The sequence below is a fragment of the Carettochelys insculpta genome, chromosome 6 (genome assembly GCF_033958435.1).
Source record: "Carettochelys insculpta isolate YL-2023 chromosome 6, ASM3395843v1, whole genome shotgun sequence".
NCBI classification, from domain to species: domain Eukaryota; kingdom Metazoa; phylum Chordata; order Testudines; family Carettochelyidae; genus Carettochelys; species Carettochelys insculpta.
In genome coordinates, this window is record NC_134142.1 from 61,472,929 (window position 1) to 61,494,039 (window position 21,111).

The window sequence follows — 21,111 nt, forward strand, 5'->3', positions numbered from 1 at the left end:
AGTTTGTCCGATGTATATAGCAGAGGGGCATTGGTGGCACATGATGGCATAAATTATATTGGTAGATGTGCAGCTGAATGAACCCACGACGGTGTGGCTGATCTGATTAGGTCCTGTAATGGTGTTGCTGGTGTTAGGTTGCTGTAATGGCGTTGCAAATTCGACGCCCTCAGCTCAGGCTTAAACAAATACTGCGAATGGCTGGCTAAATACAAAAGCAGCTTCCCCTCCCTTGGTGTTCACACCGCCAGATCAACTGCTGGTAGTAAGCCTCACCCTTGCTGACTGAGCTAACCATGTTATTCCCACCCTTGCTCTGGCTTATTTGTACCTGGCCCTGCAGATTTCCAAGACCAGCATCTGATGAAGTGAGTCTGTGCTCACGAAAGCTCATGCTCAAAACTTTTCTGTTAGTCTATAAGGTGCCACAGGACCCCTCATTGCTATTACATATCCAGACTAACACTGCTACCCCTCCGATACTTCTCATGTCTTGTTTATTACACTTTTGCTAATGTAAAAAAAGCAAACAGAACTCCGGGATATAACAGTGTCACACTCTTAACTTATATTTAGCTTGAGTTAGAGTACATATTCAAATTCGACACATTAAGACGTGGTATGAACAGAGACACCAACTACCTCCCGCATTACAAGGACTGCTTCCCTTCCTCTGATGCTCGTAATTATCTCAGGCAGGACGATTAACCCTCCCCCACCTTTCCACCCACTTCCTTCTATCCTATTTGATTTGTCAGTCTTTATTGCAGTTTTGCTTTTTGGGGCTTTTTTGGTCCTCTGTACTTATCAATGTCAGTCAGTATTGGAAATGAAATTGATCTGAAGAAGTGGGTCTGCCCCACGAAAGCTCATCACCAAATAAATAATTTCGTTAGTCTTTAAAGTGCTAAATTTCTGCTGCTTTGTTTTGCTGGAGTACAGACTAACATGGCTACCTCTCTGTTTGTATTTAGCTTGTAGCTCACTATGACCCCGAGATACTTTGCATTGATTAGGCCTCAACTGGAGAACAGTGTCCGGTTCTGGGGCTCACATTTTAGGAAAGATGTGGAGAAATTACAAGAAGGGAAAATTACTCTCCGTATCCTCTGAAAACAGAGCAAGAAGCAATGGGCTTAGGTTGTAGCAAAGAAGGTTTAGATTTGACATTAGGAAACATTTCCTGACAGGGCAGTTAATTACTAGAATAAATGGCCTACGGTGGTTGTAGCATCTTCATCATTGGAGATATTTAAGAACAGGTTAGATAAGTATCTAACAGGTATGATACAAATGGTGTTTGGGCCTGTGGTAAGGCTAGGGAACTGGACGTGATGACCTCTTGAAGTCCCTTCCAGTTCTGATAGTCCATGATTCTGATACTTTCGCATGGTACTCTCTCTTAGGCAGTCATTTCCCATTTTGTATGTGTGCAACTCCTTGTTCTTCCCCAAGTGAAGTACTTTGCATTTGTCCTTATTGAATTTCATCCTATTTACTTCATATCATTTTTTCCAGTTTGTCCAGATCATTTTGAATTTTAATCCTAAGCGCTTGCAATTCTGCCCCGCTTGTGATGTTAAGACCTCAAAGGATGACCCCCATTCTGCAAGACCTACTCAGATTCTTGGCCTCATAATCAAAGTAGATGAGTTCATTTCTGGAGATGTCAAGGAGAAGCAAACAGGCCATGAGTGCAGACAGTTATCAGCCAGCCTCCTTTCCCCAGATGCCAGTGTATAATTACACACACATCCAACTTCAGTCAAGCTTACTGACAAATCCAGCAACAACAGATTAGGAACAGAACATTTGGGTGGCTGGGTGATAAGACTCTTCTGCTCCCAGCCTGCTTTGCTATCATTACCATTATTGCTTTGCCATCAGTGACTGGGATTTATTGGCCTACTATTGATTCAAAGTGAACAGTAGACATCAGGCTTGGGAGTGGAGGCTAATTGGAAGCAGATGTCCTCATTCGTGGCTTCTCTGCTGCCTACCTTCTAGTTAATTTAGGATAGGTTGGGGGGGGGGGGGGGAGAGGAGGGGTTTGGAGACCAGGTGGTTGACTGGACTTTTGGAGCTACCTGTGATAACATATGAAGGCATTTCATATCCATAAACATAATTAGTGTTAGCCAAAGAGTGAAAGCTTTCCACATTTTATTGGACCATAAAATAAATGGATTACAAGATAAGTATGCCACACAAGTCATTTCCTGTAGATTTGGAGTTTCTTCTCATTCAGCCTGTTTCTTATTCTCCATGCCCAGAGAATAGCTCTCTAGTGTCAACAAAGGACTGACCACAGGTGTTGAAAACTATTAGCTGCTGATGCTAACATTCACCATTGGGGTGTTGTAAACAAAAGATTTCCGTATCATCCCACACTTGTCTGGCAGCTGTGAACAAGAAATTCATCTGGAAGATGTTTAGAATCACATGTACCCCATCTCATCCCAGTAGGTAGGTACGCCCAAATAGAGGAGGATGGCATAAAATAAGATGCAATGGCTTCCCCATGACTTCTCCTCCCACACCTCAACACAAGGAAGTAAGATCCATTTGGAAGACAAAGAGAAGCATCACTGAACAGTGGGAAAGGTGTTCTCACGCTGAAGACGACAACCGGTGTAATGTATAGCAGCTTATGGTGAGACAGCCTGTTTTTCTTTTAGAACAAGTAGCCTTGTTAAAGTTTAGGAAATAGCTTGCATTTCTTTCATAACCATTTTAACTTTGTATTTATTTAGCTCTTTAAAAAAATCACAAAATCTCTCTCTCGTTAATAAACTTGATTCACTCTGTTTTATCGAAACCAAGGTGCTTTTGTTGAAGTTCTGGAAAATCTCTATTTGGGTTAACAAAGGCTATTCCATATTGATTACCCTGTGACAAAATGGTGGAGATATAATAAGCTTACACTATCCAAGGGGGCCCTGAACAGTGAAAGATGCACATTTTGGGGGTCTATGAGACAGATCTGAGAATGTAGCCCTAAATCTGCTCATGAGTTACCAGGAAAACATTCATCTAACTTTGCTGGCTGTGCCTTTATATGGCAATGGCTGTGTAAACCGTGCTTGGAGAGGCTGCTTTTCACTAGCAGCCCAGAATAAGAAATGCCCAGGTCTGAAGAACTAAGATGAACAGCAGTTTAGTGGTTCAGCTTGCACTCTGCGACTATGTTTACACTAAAGGCCTTACACCAGCAATAAAGTCTCCCATGTAGCAGCTCTATGCTAACACAAGATAGCTTTCCCATCAGCATAATTAAACCCAGCCTTTCCATACTGGCGTTTTTGTCAGTGAAACTTATGTCCGTCAGCACTGACCAAGAGAAAGTTTTGCTGGTCAAAGTGCTAATCTAGACAGAGCGTGGGGGATATCACAATATTAAAAATCAAAAGTTATTTGGATTTCTCTTGCTAAAAAAGCCCTGCATACACAGTTGAGATGTATCTGGTGTCAAGTTACCTGCTGAGTGCTACACATTCTGGGCATACAGTGCAAATGTGCCGAGATTAAGTACAATATTCTTCTACCCCAAAAATCTCCATTCCTCTGAAATATCATTTATTAGGAGGAATAGTACATAATTTATAGAAAGATATATATTTGAAGATGGGCAGGAAGTAAACGTGGCTATGCCTCTAAACTGATGGTAGCACAGGTGTCTCCTCATTAGAATTCCTAGAACTCCACTGTGTTTGTTAGCAGGAAAGATATACACAGGAAAGCAAAGCAATAGAAACATAAAACCTGAAAATCTCTACAGCACAACACAAAACAATCTGAAACAAGAGTTATGAAGACAGAGAATGATAAAAGCCATTTTAAAATGCTACTAACAGAGCACAAGGGCTACTGGACCTCTATCCAAGTAATGTCACTCAACAATCACAAGAGCTAGAAACTGCTAATGAGAGAAATTTCTAGGTGTTAAAATGCTGTTCTTCCTTTTGTGAAGCGTGCAAGAAAGCTACTAATGTTATGTCTACATGTAAAATGCTACAGCAGCACAGTAGTATTATAGTGATTCAGTAATGACAATGTTCTCCAATCAGTATAGGTCAGAGGTCAGCAACCTGTGGCTCTTAAAGGAGCCACTTGTGGCTCCGAGGGCTGCCACTGCTGACTCCTTGTGCGGCTCTGGAAGCTGCCACCGCTTAAATAAAAATCTAAATTTGGTTGCCTGCTGTTGAGCCAACTAAATTTAGTTTTTTGTTTAAGTGGTGGCAGCCAGAGCTGCTCAGCAATGAGCTGCAGCAGGGAGACCAGAAGAGAAAGTCAGCTGGGTAGGGAGCTGCCTCACTTGGGCGGAAGTCTAAGCCAGCAAGAGGGCAGCTGAGACTGCCCCTGCTGGAGACGCACAATCACTCTGAGAAGGAAGATACAGCAGGGTGCAGCAGGGAAAAGCGCTTGCTGCGGCCACTGCAGAACTGCAGACACTGAGGCGAGTTAAACCTGCAGGTGGGTGGGTGGCAGGGAGGCTGAGGCTCAGAGGGGTTAAGCCTTGGGGTGGGGGAGAGAGGTTGGGGTTCGGGGAGGAGAGGTTAATCCTCAGAATGGGTTTGCAGCATGGGAAGTAAAGCCTAGAGATGGGCGTAACTTAACTTTCTAACTGATACAAATTATTGTGTGCGCACTGTTCTTAAAATAAGGGTGATAAAAAGCACAGTTTGATGTTATTTATTAAGGACTGCCTTGTATTCACGTGCTTTGCGGCTCTTGGAGTACTGATTTTTGTAACTGAATTTGAAAAAATGGCTATTTTCACTATTTTGGTCAAAGACCCTTGATATAAGTAATCCATAGCCCTGAGTGATGACAGATAGAATTCTTTCATGAATCTAGTACTCTCCTACACTGAGGGTAGGTTGGTACAGGTACATCTTTCAAGGAGATGGGGATTTTTCACACCACTGAAAGATGTAGTTATACAGATGTAAGTTACTAGTGTTGACCAACATTTAGACATTCACCTACCTCACTCTTCAACAAATCTCACTTCCACTCCCCCAAATAGAAGAAAAGCTCCCCACAGACAACATGCAGCTCCCATCCTCTATAAATAACTTACTGCTCTGAGTCTCCATGTTAGTTTTATAGCCTTTTGGACTAAGGAGTTGAAATCAAGTCATGTTATTGAAAGACAACCTATGTTGTAGAACAGCAGCATACTGTTGATCACATACACTGCTGCAGTATTTGGACTGAATTTCAGTAAGGGGGAATGCATCTTTCATTTTGGAAAAATACATATCCAGGCTTCACAGCACGGCATAATGGACCAAATTCAGAGGTGATAAAAGGTGGCAAAAATTACATACTAAGAAGCACAGCAGCATTGTCAGAGAAAACCAAAATGGTTATGAAAGTTTGGGGTGTGATGGGCCAATTTATGTTGTATTTTCCTTTGACTGCTTTTTCTACTACAATCTTGCCCTTCCTCTTCCTGAGTACAAACGTTGTAAAGAAGTACAGAATTTCGTAGCAAATGATATTCTGACTATAGGGTTTTTTTTATTATTATTATTATTATTATTACCTAACAGAATTTAATAGAAAATTCTCTCTCTATTAGGGCTTTCCATAAAATGATTTAATAAACCACACTAGAAAGGGTATCATTTATAAGAACTCTGTTTTAGGGGCAATGTCTATTAAAGTCTATGACATTCTTATAGAACTACAGCAAAGTCTTCCATATCCGGCATTGTATTATCCAGAACTCTCAAATAACTGGCATTTTAACCATAAGTAGATTTTAGTTACATCCTCCAAAAGTACAGGATAGTGAAAGTAACTACAAATAAATACAGCAAACAGTACAAGTTTACAGTGTACAATACTACTGTTGCTGGTAAATAAAACACTCTGCATACACTTTTATTTGTTTCTTAGTATCTAATCTTGTTTTTTCTTTAGTGTTATGCATTTCTATGTATACCTCTCTATTATCCAGAATATTTGAATACCCGGCAACCACCTGGTCCTATTTCAAAAAGACAAGGACACTGAACAAAACATCATAGCAGTTTTTAAACAGTTACAAGAAGGAATACTTTCCTCGTGGTAATAGTGCCTTTGCAGGACTTACCCGTGGGCTGGCTACGCACAGGAAGGATGGCAGTTCAGTGACCTGGCAGTACCGGACCCATGAGGTAGCTGATCTCCTTCGATGTATGACATGGTCTGAATAGCCAGTAACTGTTTTACAATGGCTACTGAACACAAGGTTCTGAAAATAAAATTAAATAAAGAATTAATTCAGCCAAGAAGTGAATCCTTTCAAGTTGCTTACTCCTGTGTCAGGAAGAATGATAATGAACAATCACTAAATATTTTCCTGTGGAACAGGGATCTTTACATAGCTCCTGCAGTGCTAGTGCACAGAATTCTTAGAGCCTATTGTTGTTAGACGAGGGGTCTTGACTCAAGAGTCCTGAAATGTTGCAATGGTAAGACCCTGACAACTGTCATTTTCCATTAGAAAAGGAGTCCCAGCCCAGCTGCCACTTTTTAACCCCGTTGACAGATATTCTGGAATTAGACACATCATTTTGCCTCTTCAACACTTTTTCCAGTATAGATTTTAATGGAAATAGAGCAAATACACATTCCCATTAGGGTGACCCTCAGACTATTCTAAGGCTCACCCTATGTGCATACAAAAAACCTCAGCAGAAGAAAGCAATAGGACATCAAATTAAAAAAAACAAAACAAAAACAAAAAAAAAACATATTTCTGTTGTTTATATCCACTACTAATTTTTTGCTCTTGGCATGCAAAATTTCTCTTGAATTTATCACTGATAGCCTCAGGGTGCTGGTACATAGGGGTGTATATCCCATTGCAAGAACTGTGATGACCACATAGTATCAGATGCGTGATTTTATAAAAGGATCCTTCTGGCATCATAAATGTAAATGGAACCAAAAGCATAGGGTCTGGAAAGGCACTGAATTTTGAAGAAAGAAAAGCCAAAGGATATGCGCTGCTCCTCACTGAAAACAATGAAAAGCCATCTATTTCAGAACAATTTTGCTTTCCTATATTAGTTTCTGTCCCTCTTTCCCTTTATCTTTATTACCATTATTCATGTGTATCAAAATATGACTTATATGGGCTACACGTAACCCACTCCTGCCACCAACTCAGTACCTGAGCATGTAATCTGCAGCTTCTCATATCACAATTAGCTGTTATGGGATAATTATGATGTCAAAAATGGGAAATAACTTTGTGGGGACACCAACAGCAGGAGCAAATAAACTAAGGAAATATATCTTATTTTCACACAATCAATGGATTTGCCATACAGAGTCAGAGCTCTAGCTCATTAACCTCAGTAAGTAGCAACCAGTAGCAACTAGTACCTGTTGCTTCAGAGAAAGATACCCATAACATATATACTCATTGTATATTACCCCTAAATTAATTGTGTGATGCAGTTAATATAAGGAGAAACTTCTTTCTGATCCATAGACATATGCTATGTAGTGAAATTTGAAGGAAAAACTAATCTGACACCAACAGAAATGTTTCTGAATGGTACTGCAGAACTTCCATGAGATATCAGCAAGTCTTTAGCTGGATTCTGCCACTTTACAGGTCAAGTAAACACAAGATACTGTATTTGAAATTCACCTTAGTTGCATGACAAAAAACAAATAGGCTCACAACTCAATTAACTCGAAACTCTTAAAAAAATGGAGTTCACTATCTTCATGGTCAATCTATGCTAGTAGCCTTGCTATCACCATGGATACCCAAGTACTAGTCCTGGGGTAATTCTGCACTGAAAATTAAATTTTGTTCATATTTAAAAACTCTATACATTTTATTTGTAAATAACACTACAGAATCACAGTAGTTTCAATTATTTTGACAATTTATTCAAAATATGTCAGCAAATATGTCTATAACAACACAGACACATATCGCCACCCTCAGGAGTTAAAGAAATCCCAACGCCAACCCAGCTCCTGCTGCTCCCCTCCAGAGCCTATTCAGGGCGCCAGACACAAATAACTGTCCCTCCACCTGGCAATTTATTTTAGTTGTGATCTGGGCTCTGCTGCGTCCGGCAGACCCTAATGGCAGCTAGCAGCACTGCAGACCATTTATGTGGGGGAACGGAATTCTATGCAAAAAAAAAAAAAAAAAACCATAGTAATTTCTGCAAAATTCTGTATTGCACAATGATGCAGAATTCCCCCAAGAATAAAAGAACACTCAGTCAAGCTGCAGTTGTAAAAGCAGTCTTGCAGCTGCTATCGGGCTGGCTCCAGGTTTTGAGCTGGCACCAAGCAAATGCAGACTCTGTCACTGAATTTCTCTTCCTCTAAGGTCTGACTGAGCCCAAACTGGATTGGTGGTTCTTTTGCATAATTTGTATAGGGCAGAAATGTCTAAAGAAGTTTTTTTTGACAGCAAGCAGTGGAATATTGGCTGCAAATCCGTCTGGTGCACATTTTTGTTGTTTATTTCCTAGAGAGATAGCAGAGGATGAGTTGGAAGGAAACTGGAATTTCTCTATACACCCCCTCCACCCCCCGATCCCAAAATAATGATAAAAAATGACTGGAGTGCAGAAGACTATGGCATAACAGTTAGCTAAAAATGTTAATTCTACTGACACACTCTTTCTTGAGGACATCTTCACTGTTCAATTCTCCTTTGGGCATTGATATCAAAAAGCCCAAATAGAAAAAAAAAACAAAGGAAAGACTTGTAAGACATTATCTCGAATAAAGAAAAACAAACTTTGTTTTGTATGCATATGCACAAAGAACATTAAGAGACTTAACACTAGTTCTTTATGTTACCTAGACACAAATTATAAGCCAGCCACGAGAGAAGCTTCCCTCTTTGAATTCCATGATGTCCTGCCATTTGATATTCATGACTGGAGCGGGCATTAGATACACCAGACACAGCGGAAACTAGCTTCCCATCAGACTTACATACATGCGAAGAAACTGAGTAAGGTTACAGAACGTGTCACAGGTGCAACTTTAGGACCATTGTGCAACTAAGCCAAGAACAAAAGGGGGTGGGGTGAGGGAAATGTCACACAGGAAGATTTAAAACACCTGACTCAAGGGTGGAGTCATACAGTGCTTTAAAACCCTTCTTTGTGCTGCAAAATGGACTGTGAAGTAGATATTGGATACTGCATTCTCACCTTTCTCAAAAACAAATGAGGAAATCAAACAAAATGGAGGGCTCCTTCCCACTATATATTATTATACCTATATATGGGTAGATAGATACACACACACATCCCAACCCTGAACACACACTCACATTAAAAGTCGTATTTCCAAGCTAACACATGAGCAAGGTCACTATATACAGCACTCAACTACTACCTTAATCCCAAAGAGGGATATTTACAAGATTCTTGATTATCTTTGTTCACCGACAGACTATTTTTATATTTTGCATTTGACTGGAAGTGCTGACCTGAAGCAAGACCAAAGACTTCCCATATTTATATGGTTTCCTTTTTCTCAGTGTGGTTTTCCACATGCTCTTATCTGATTTAAGCTTGAATGCAGATGCAAATAGCATGAATACTTTCATGATAAGAAAGTGACTCTGTATTTTTCCAATACACCCATCACTGGAACAAGGCACAACTGAGTAACAGCTTGTTCTTTAAGAGCTATTCTGGTTCAGCATGGCTGACTGAAATGACATTTAGTTCCTTCTGTAAATTGCATAGCTAGGATTTTGAAACCACACAGGGAGTGTAGATATGCAGTAATAACAGGGTTTGTTTTCCTGGCAGTACATGCCAGTACTATGTACCGGCACCTCCCCACCACGGTTCCCTTGGCTGGAGCTGCTTGAGGGGCTCAGTGCCCCAGCTGGTTCCCAGCCACAGCGGTCAGGAGCTGGAGCCCCCTCTGGTCCCATCGCAGCATGGGGGCCAGGAGCTGGACCCCCACGGGTCCTGACTCAGTACATGGACTGGGAGCCGGAACCCCCACCCGTCCTGTTGAAGCACAGTGGCCAGAGGTCAGAGCTCCCGCCAGAGGACGGGGACGAGGAGCCAGAGCCCCCACCGCCCCGCAGTAGCGTGGGGCTGGGAGGCTGCAGCTGGCAGCAGCAGGAGCCAGGAACTGAGTCCCCACTGTCCCTCTGGCAGCCCCAGCCATGGGAACCCAGACGGAGGTGGGAGGGGGAGTGAGGTGAGGAGGCATACCAGCTCCTCTTTTTTATTTATTTATTTATTACAAAGCACTAAGTAATACATTGCATGTCCTAAAGACTCGCTTTAATTATTACTACCATATTTAAACTAATTGTAGCCAGGCCCCAAGTTGCAACATGCTCTAGTGGGGAAGAATACCCATAACCCTGGACAGCCTTTCAGTCCTAATCTTCAGCTTCCTCTAGATCTAACAGAAGCATCCTCTGCTGTAGTTCTAGGCCTCCCACCCAGGGTGGGTCAGCTTTGACTGGAGGAGCTGCTGGCTACACAACTCAAAAGACATAAGACCTGGACCAATAGCGAGATATGGCTGCAGTTTTCCCATGAAAACGGGTGGTTTGAAGAACTGGGTTATATTTGAATCTTGCCTTGTTCTAGTACAGAAACGACTGCATTAGTCTGAACATGCTTGTTACTCCCATTAGTGCTACTAACAGCTACATGTGCGCACTGCAAAGAGAACACACCTGAATTCAACACCAAAATGTGCTTGTTCTCTGCACTTTCCATTTAGAGGAGATATCTGGTTTTATTTATTTTTAAATATGTAAGTAGCTCAATCCAAACCCAACCCATACTACAGGACTGAAACATGCTATTTTAGATCCAAGTTTTGTTCACAGCTTTTCTGTTTATGTAAATATGAATTTTAAGTACACACAACTACATTCATTCTATGAACAGCTATCCTCTCCATGTCAATTTTCAAATAATCAACAGATCAACAACTGGAAGGGATTCATTTCTATGGGGCACTGATTTTGAGCGGGTCACAATCAAGCCAAGAGAAAATAACATGGCTGAAAGCTAAACCATATAGGTGATTACACAGGAGGCCCTACTCCTAATAACATCCAGGTTTTTTGGTACAGAGAAAAATGTTTACAGCCATATTAGTTTACTGCATGATCCAGATCGATTATATCAGTGTTCTGTTATATCTTTGTAAAAGTAACTGGTATTCAGCTCACCTACAAAAAGCTTTCTTGCCCTCGGTTGTACTGCCCTGTCACGTTCTACTGGGGTAAGCTTTCAAAGCCTCTTATGTTTTTATAAGGCAGACCACTTTGAGAATTAGGGAAAGTTTCCCTTCTCTCCTTCTTTACAGTGTGATGCCACTTCATGGTTTCTGAGATTAATACTTACAAATGCAGTCCACAGCCAGCAGTGAAGTGCTCCAGAAAAGATACTTCAGTCAAGCTCCCACATTGGAGTCTCACAGGAGAAGGGCAGACATTGCATCAAACCACATATATAAAGTCTAAACTCCAGCACAGCCAGAGTTAACTGATGTATGTACATGGTTGCCCTGCCGTTTCTGTTTCACTGAAAACTAAATGGGCTTCTTTTGGCTTGCAAGAAGATACTGACTTTGTAATGTGCACTAATAACGATCAGCCAGCCGTAGAAGCAAACTCCAGAGTTGAAAGACCTGACATAGTGGATAGCTTTCTACAAACTCTGACATTTAAAATTCAGGTATGGTTATGTTGGGTTTGCTGTTTATCTCAAAGACTGTAACAATAGCACATGACAGTGCTAAAATAGAAGCAATCTCTCAGACAGTCACGAGACAAGTCATAATGGGCTTTGCACCTTAAAACTGCAAACTAATTTTTTTTCTGGCTGTTTCCTAGCTTTCTTTGCTCTGTCAGCCCCTTTGGAGTGCTTTGCAGGATTATGTAGGATTTATTTGCTCTCTCACCTTACCCAACACTACTGTTCCAAGCTCAAGAGGCATCTTGTATGAGGCGACTCATCTGACCCATAACCCATAGCTCCTGGGACTCAGAGTTACTCTGCTTAGTTTTTCAATACATTTTATTCCATGTCTCCTTAGCTCATGTGGAGAATCTACCTCTGGCAACTCACCACTCAAGTTGTCTTGCTCCAGGACATTTGTGCAATTCCAAATGAACTCATAAGTCCTTTCATTTTCTCTGGCTCCCAGAGCACTTGGACTTGAAAGTACAACACACTGTCAATATTCAGCACACGTTGCTCTGGAGCATGACTGGCTTCTCATTTGACTAGTTATGAGAAAACAAAGTGCTTGCTTGTATGGAATGCCAAAAAGCAAAACTTGGGCCTGTGACAGCATTTGTAAGCTTGAGAGGGTGAGGCAAGAAGGGTTGACGGCTACAAAATTTTGAAACTCAATTTTTTTGCATTAAACCTAGGAAGACCTCAGTTTATATTTAACATATGTGAAACACATTCAGCAGCTATTACCTGGAAATGCACAGATAACATAAAAGAACAACATTAAGAACCCCAAGTTAAATGATTCAAGCCAAGGACAGGAAGTAAGGAAAAGCTCTGGCTTAAGAAACATGAACTGTGATCTGATTCACCATAATTCTTTTGGGTTTTGAAACTCTGGCCTACTTGAAAAGTTGGATAAAACTGGAATCTCAAAACGAGACTGCAGTTGAATAATTACAAAAATAAAACACCCAGTGTGTCATAAAATCTATTAACATTGACTTTATTATAGGATTAAAATGTCATCCTAATTAATCAAAAAGAAAATATTCATAGGAAGAAGTGTGAAAGAAAACTCAAGAGGAAGAACAAGCAGAACAGCAGTGAAGTATAGCTCAGTGCAATGCATATCTAATAGAGCTGGAAAGGACCTTGAGAGGTCATCAAGTCCAGTCCCAAGAGCAGGATCAAGCACTGTCTTCAACAGCCCCCTAAAGGACTGAACTCACAAACCTGGGTTTACAAGACCAATGCTCAAATCACTGAGCTATATCCTGCCATACACATGTAATGGAGTTGATGAGCTGACAGGCAGACCTTTTCACTCTCCCACTAGGCTAGGCTGTGCTATTTCCTTTCCCTCCAATCTCCCACTCAAACACTCCCCACCATGCACAGACACTGATTTTCTTCACTTTTGTTGTTGTGTGTGCAACAGATAACCTCTGTCAATGCACAAATACAGCATACAAAAGGGTTACCGTAATGTGGATACTTATTAACTATGCTCCCATAGTCTGGGTACATTATGTATTTTCAAAACAAATCATCAACTGTAAGGCCTGTCCTGACTTCATTAGCCTGTCTTAACCCAACATCCGTCCCTTTCTTCCAATCAGACACCTCTAACTGGACAGCTCTGCAAAGAGTTTACCCAAGATCAAGCAGAAACCTGACTGAACATGAGAGCCTCCACTGAGTGCTAAAAGTTAGCTAATCTGTACTCTGGTTCACAGACATTTAATTCATAATGCACTACGTAGGATATATAAAATATATATATAAAGAAAGACTGCAGTCCACTTCTGTGATCTGAACTTTTCTTAGGGAGTGGTACACAATGGAACAAGACACACAGATCATTAAAGGAAGCTTATTTCCATGTTCATCTTTCCATGGAAGAATGGAAAGGTCCTCCCTGTTTTGTTTCACTACAGTCTGTAAGTATATGCTGAATGAAGGAGCTGCAAGTCTGAAAATTTTGCTTACCTGCAGAAAAGTGCAGCTGTGCAGGTTGGGAAGAGAGAGTGGGAAATTGACTCCTAGTAAGAAATCCTTATTCCCCAGAAATGGAGTTCTCTGCAGGTGCTCCCCTTCTGGATCTGTCCAGGTTCGTGAGTGATGGAGCCTGTAGGAGGCTTTCAGAGACAGGAAAAGAGCTAACCATCTGAAACAGACAACAGTAAATTCACTTATTCACTGTTCTGCCTTAAATGGATACAGCAGGGCAATACTTGGCATGTGTTATTCCCTTCACATTTCATGTATACAGAGTACTGGCTTTCCAATTTAATTATTTCTCTATTTAACTAATTTTATTAGTACTTTTCTCTGACTTCCCCACAAGTAAGAACAATGCACTATGTAAACTTTGTCACTTTGGAAGGAAAAGTCATGTTGTTATCAACCCACAGAATAGAAGTGACTGGTCCAATAACAACAACCAGAACAGCCTACAACACTTACATATTTGGCAAAATATTGAGATTTATGACAGGTTTCATTTTCTTTTGGTTAACAACATGGTACTAATCTGTTTTGCTCCTTTGAAATGCTCATTTCAAAATTTTAAGATTCAGAATAGTCATTTTAACATTCTCCCTCCCAGAATTACGTAACACAGACAGGCTCTGCAGGGTTTGATTTAAATCAATAGATGTCTGTAGAGATCATTTTCAGATGACACACTGAAGTTGACCAACAAAAATATCCACCATTAACAGCAGGCATGAGTGCAGCTCCTTTGTACCATGCACACCGGCAGAGATTGATTGTCACTGGCCCTGTGGAAGAACAGGAAGCCTTCTGCATCCCTGCTCTCTCCCTCCCATGACAGTGAAGCTGCAAAGGTGTCCCTGCATTGCCAGAGGGCTGAAAAAGGCGTAATGTTTAGGACAGTCTGCCATCGTGGCAGGCAGAGCCCAGCGCTCCAGTCAGCACTGCAAGGAGGAGACAGAAGCACCACAGATATGAGAGCCTACCCCACTGCTAAATGGCTGCCACTCGACAGGAACCAATCAGCAGCAGAGTCAAGCCCTAATGCCAAGGAGCCAGCCCTCCTCCTGCTCAGGGTCCTAGCTGTGGGGGTCTCCGCTGTGTCCTGCTAGGATCACAAGCTCCTCAACCCCTGGTGCCCAAAAGGATCAGGAGTCAGCAACCCTCCACAGAATCACAGAATTCTAGGGATGGAAGGGAGCTCAGGAGGTCATCTAGTCTAGCCCCTGCCCAAAGCCGGATCAACCCTAACTAAATCATCCCAGCCAGAACTTAAAAACCTGCAGGGATAGAGATTCCACCACCTCTCTCTAATGCATTCTGGTGCTTCACCACTTTCCTGGTGAAATAATTTTTCCTAATATCCAAAAACTGTATTTGCCCCAGATCCCTTAATAGCCCCCACACGACTGAACTCAGAACCCTGGGTTTAGCAGGCCAATGCTCAAACCGCTGAGCTATCCTGCCTCCCCCTGTAGTGGGCCCTCTGCAGCTCCACAGTCACAGACCCACTCAATCACCAGCCTGAAATATGGGAGCCATCCCTTAGCAGGACCTGTTCAGCCATCGCAGGGTAGTCCTGACTGGGTGGCTTGGGCCCCTCAGTGGTTTGTATAACCCAGCTGTCAGTGGCGGGAAACCCCTGCAGCCCTACTGTCAGCACTCCCTTATCTGAGCCCTTCCCTCCCCCACTTAATTTCCCACAACTGTACAAATGAAATTAATTAAAACATTATGAAAAATGTATATTCACCAAAATTGCACCAAAACAAGTATTTGACTATGGCAAGCCTAAACAAAAGTAATTGTTCCTCTTTCTACTGCTGTGGAAATCACAGTGCTGATCCAGCAGGGAGTCCTTCATGGTTAAAAGTCCATCAACCTGTCAGAGTGCCTTGGAGAGCCACCCACTGGGTTGACTAGTATTCACGGAAGGAAGGCAATGTAACTGCATTTTAAGTGTTGCCAATGTTCTGCTTCGGGGTAATTCCCTATACATTTTACAGTAGACGAAGACACGAAAAAAAATTAGTAAAAACAGTAGCTGTAGTCTATGGAAGCTTGGATTTTATTCTTGACTTGGTTTGTCACCATGGGCCAATCTTTTAATTTATGCCTTTTGCCTGTTTTGTCTAGTTAGAGTGTCAACTCTTTGAGGCATGGACTGCCTGTCACTACGAATGTGCAGAATTGCCTAACACAAAAGGCTTCTGATCTTGGATAAAGACTCTGGACGCTACTGTAATACAAATTAATAATAAAAGATAGCTGACCATAGTCCAAGAACATTAAAGTTTATGACAGAAATACATATTAAGCTGAACATACTTTTCACCTAAGTTTCTTTTTAACATTAACCCAATAGAATCAATTTCCTCACCTGACTAAATGTCCCTGATTCATAAAGTTTGCCATTTCTGCTGGAGAGACATCAATAAATCGGAGGAAAGAAAAACAGCTCTCTTCATTGGCACCTAGATCACAAATATGTCAAAGTTAAGGCTGACACCTGTTGCAGGTCCCCATGCAGGAGACAATGAGCACACACGAGCAGGCTGAGTGAATTCTGATCCCAGGGGTCTAGCCATCCAAATACCTTACCACAAAAAGAATGTGAAATGATAAAGGAGTTTCCATGTAGCCTATACTTTCAAAGCACTGGTTTCCAAACTTACTTAATCACACTCCCCCTCTTTGTGTCTGTAGTTTAGTCCTCTGTCACCACACAAATGCCCATCCAGCTATCTCTGGTGGCACTGCTTCACTTGAGTCAGTTTTGGCTTTGTTTTTTTTAACTTGAGTTTCTTTTTTTTCTGTTGCATGAATGAGACAATGATCCATTTTAACAAAAGCAAAATTGTCATTGGGGTCCATACTTACAATTAAATATGCACACTTTGTCATAGCAAATGGAGTAATGTACAGATGGCAATGACTTTGCAAAATGCTATGCAAGCTCAACAAAATGCACAGTGCCATCTGAGGCCCTTATATGTCTGGAGAAAGCAGCTATACTTGTTACTCACTGACTTGAGTAAATGTACAATCCATCTTTTCCCCCTAAAGTTCATCAAATTCCCAAAATACATTCTGCACCTTCCTCCCATCCCCCAATTTGAGAACCTCTGATTTAGGGGATATTAACGGTTTCACCCTGGCTGCTGGTTCCCTGAATTCAAGTCACTGATTCTGGGCTGGCAAGAGGAGGAATATCCAAGATGTAAGAAGGGGTACACTCATTTTCACATTCTTACCATATTTAACTCTACCACTATTACCTTCTTCTATTCAGTTAATGCAAAAACCCATCTCTGAAGATTTTTCAAGCCAAAACTAATGACCAGTTACAGAGCAGCCTGCAGGATATGAAGAAGAACTGTACAGGCACCACCCAACCTTCCATGAAGTACAATCCCTGAGACTAGGCAAAGTCCTTCTGACCTCAGTTGAAGGCCACCCACTGAAGTCCATACTAATGGAGCTTGATGCAGGAACTGAGCCTTCAGTGAGCTCCTGCTCCTCTTCCAAAATTCACCCTCTCTTTCACAGCAAGTTAATTACCGAGGTCTCACTTGCCAGCAGCTAGTAACAGCAATTTTAAATTAAGTAATACAAATATACAAAGGTTGTTTTAATTTTCTGTTCAACTGGTCACCAATTTGGATCCAGCAGTCTCTCATCTTAATTCAATTCCATGTGCATTACCCTACTTCTCCATTTTCTTACTCAGCCATAGAAAAGAGGAACCTGTATTGTAGTGTACTATAGAAATTGCACCAAAAACTCCTGAGGTTTCACTCGATTGAATCTATGAAGTATTCACCACCTTCACACTAGTGTACAAAAGTCATTAACTCTTAATCTAGACAAAAGGGCAAATGATAAGAGCAGGATAACACTAGGGCTAAACAGAACTCTTATATTACCCTTCTACCTTGCCTCTTATTAATCAGCTGAAAGAAGCTTGACGACTTCATGTCAAGTGCTGAGGCAGAAAGGGTCTAATGGATGGCCACAGGGGCGGGGGCGGGGGCGAGGGGGGAGAGAGAGAGAGAAAAAATCTGCAGTCCTTGGGAGAAGTTAATCTGTACCAATTTTCCCTCCATACAAGACTGCTTGTAACATCATACAGCAGTGAGTGAACCACCTTAACTCCTTCCCCCAGGAAGTAAACCTACCCTTCCTATGGAAGAGAGACTGCTGGATGTGGTCCGGAGCGAATGGCGAGAGTAAAACCCGTAACCACCTGAAAATGAACAGGACAAAATAAATAAGAAAGTGGCAATTCAGTTCACATTCAATCAAGATGACAGAAGTACTAAGCTCTGACCCCAGACCACAGAGTGACTTTCAGTTACAGTATCCTTCTCCTCTTGCTGTTGAGGAGTCTACAGAATTTGGTTCTTCATGTTAAGAAACCTGATCTTCCAACTTTCCAGTCCTGCATGATAATGAATTAATGAAAAGCAGGCGCCACAATGGATTTTACTTAATTTAACTATGAGTTAGAACATCACCTGTAGATTGCTTTTCATACTGGGAAAGAGTACTGATCCTATCTTCTCCTATTAAGTAATGGTTTATGTGATCTACCGCTCTGTGCATGTCTCTTGACTAAATGAGATAAAGATTTAGCAGGCATTGCCATAGACTAAGCAACAAGCAGACTGCACTCAGACAACATTTTTCCATCTGGTGTAAGCAATCACTTACTGTCAAGGCACTGAAAGATGCTCACAAGGTATCATTTTACAGATAATCAACACCAATCGCTTCCTTACAGTCACTCAAGGGAAACCAGGTTCCTCCAGTATTCTATTGAAGTTTGATTCCATTACACATCATCAGCAGAAAAAGGAACAAGTATACACTACTCTGTCTTTTTCCTCAGGGCTTGACTGCACTTATAGCACAGCTGAGGCACAGCCCCCTGGCTGTAGTGCTTAGTGAAGGTCCGATCCACATGCTGATGGGTCTCTGGTTTTAAGTATTCCACCTCCCCAAGAAGTGACAGTTACATCTACAGAACACAACCTGACAACACAGCACTGTCTACACTGGAGGTTAAAACAGAATAACTACATTGCTTAAGGGTTCAGCGCTCTCGTGTCTCTAGGGCTACACCTACACTGGAAAATTCTGTAGACAAAACTAGGGTTTTGACAATAAAACTTGTGGAGCATCTACACAGGAAATGCGTTTTGTTGACAGAAACTGTTGACAAAAAAGCCTTGCAGCTGCTCCTTTTGTCGACAAACCAGATCAAAAAGATCAATCCACTTTTATACGTAGATGCGATCTGTTGACAAAAATTTTCTCAGAACATCTCTTCCAACAGTCATTTCTTTAGACAAATGCTTCTAGTGGAGACATAGCCTAACGGACATGACTGATAAACATACACGTTTGAAGTGCAGGCTGCACTGATTTGCTTGCTCATTTAAAGGATTATTTGCTACGAGAGAACACTAAATATCGGGTGTGTAACATCTAAATCTAATGAAAGAAAACAGGAAAGACATCACTTTGCTAGCGCCATTTAAAAACCTCAGGAAACTGGGTTAATCAGAACTTACAGATTCACACACATTACAAGGTCAGAAAAAGACAGTTACCTGTTCTGTAACTGGTGTTCTTCGAGATGTGTTGCTCACATCCATTCCAATTTGGGTGTGCGGCGGGCGCATTCCCAGTTGCCGGAAGCTTTTTGCCCTAGCCGGTAGCCCTAGGGTCTGTGTGGTGCCCCCTGGAATGGCACCCGTATATGCACTGTCCGACCTGCCCCCCGCTCAGTTCCTTCTTGCCGGCTAGTCCGACAGAGGGGAAGGTGGGAGAGTTTTGCAATGGACACGAGCGAGGCATCTCGAAGAACGCCAGTTACAGAACAGGTAACTGTCTTGTCTTCGAGTGATTGCTCACTTGCATTCCAATTTGGGTGAATACAAGCCAATGCCCAGGAGGCAGGGTCGGAGCCCCGAAAGGAATGCAGGACAGCCCTGCCCACCGCAGCATCTTCTTGCACGTGCTGCGTAACGCGCTGTGAACGTGGGAATGGAGGACCAAGGGGCCACCCTGCAGATGTCCTGGATAGGGACCTTGGCCGAGAACGCCACAAAGGATGCCTGTGCCCTAGTGGAGTGAGCCCTGACCGGAGGAGGGGGAACCCCCGCCAGTTTGTAGCACTCTCTGATACAGGCCACTATCCAGGAGGAGATCCGCTGAGAGGAGACTGGGCGCCCCTTCATCCTGTCTGCCACCGCAACGAACAACTGCTGCGACTTCCGGAAGGGTTTGGTCCTGTCCATAGAGAAGGCCAGCGTCCTGCAGACATCCGAAGTGTGCAAGCTCCGCTCCCTAGGAGAGGCAGGGGGCTTTGGACAGAACACTGGTGAGGTGATATCTTGATCAATGTGGAAGGGGGAGACCACCACAGGCAGACATGCCGGGTGGGGTCTCAGCCTGACCTTATCTTTGTGGAACACCGTATAAAGTGGGTCCACCATCAGGGCTATGAGCTCTGACACCCTTCCGGCTGAGGTAATGGCCACCAGGAATGCCACCTTGTAGGAAAGGAACAACATAGAACAAGAGGCGAGGAGTTCAAATGGCGGAGCCATCAGCTTAGACAAAACCAAATTAAGGTCCCATGTTGGCAGGGGGGCCTGAACCTGTGATTTGACTCTTTCCATTCCCTTCATGAACCTTTTCACCACCGGGTCTGAGAAGACGGATGACCTCCCAGCCCCTGGGTGAAACGCGGAAATGGCTGCCAAGTGCACTTTTAGGGAGGATAGCGACAGCCCTGTCTCGCTTAGGGCCAGCAAGTAGTCTAGGATACATGGTACCGGGGACAACCCCTTGTGAGTGGTCCATATGGTAAACCTTTGCCATTTGGCTACGTTACCCTCGCAGAGGGTTTCCCGCTGTTCAACAATACTTCCCTGAGAAGTTCGGAGCTGGCCAGCTCGACTGGTCTCAGCCAGGGAGCCTCCATGCCGCGAGATGCAGCGCCTGGAGATTGGAGTGCCGCAGTCTCCCCTCCTCCTGTGTCAGCAGGTCCGGGCGCAGTGGAAGCACCCCCGGGGCGTGAGTGGACATCTCCAAGAGGGCTGAGTACCAGTGTTGTCGAGTCCAGGCTGGGGCCACCAGGATAACTGATGCTTGGTCCGACCGAATTTTCAACAGCGTTCGGTGGATGAACAGTATCGGTGGGAAGGCGTACAGCAATGGACCCAACCAATGAATGCTGAAGGCGTCTGCCCTAGAGCCTGGACTTTGGTTCTGGTAAGAGCAGAATGTCCTGCACTTCGCATTGAGATGAGTGGCAAAGAGGTCTACCTGGGCACGTCCCCACCTCTGGAAAACTGAACTCAGTACTTCGGTGTGTCATGACCACTCGTGG

General features: G+C 42.8%; 1 protein-coding gene across 1 annotated transcript in view; it reads right to left on the minus strand.

Annotated features, from left to right (window-relative positions):
* Positions 1 to 21,111, minus strand: part of INO80 (INO80 complex ATPase subunit) — a 134,200-nt gene that overhangs the window by 49,127 nt on the left and 63,962 nt on the right. The window contains exons 22-25 of the mRNA XM_074997009.1: positions 17,888 to 17,955; positions 16,090 to 16,183; positions 13,704 to 13,881; positions 6,104 to 6,244 (exon numbers count right to left, since the gene is read on the minus strand). Of these exons, the coding sequence (XP_074853110.1) occupies positions 6,104 to 6,244; positions 13,704 to 13,881; positions 16,090 to 16,183; positions 17,888 to 17,955 (481 nt within the window). The remainder of the gene's footprint in view (positions 1 to 6,103; positions 6,245 to 13,703; positions 13,882 to 16,089; positions 16,184 to 17,887; positions 17,956 to 21,111) is intronic.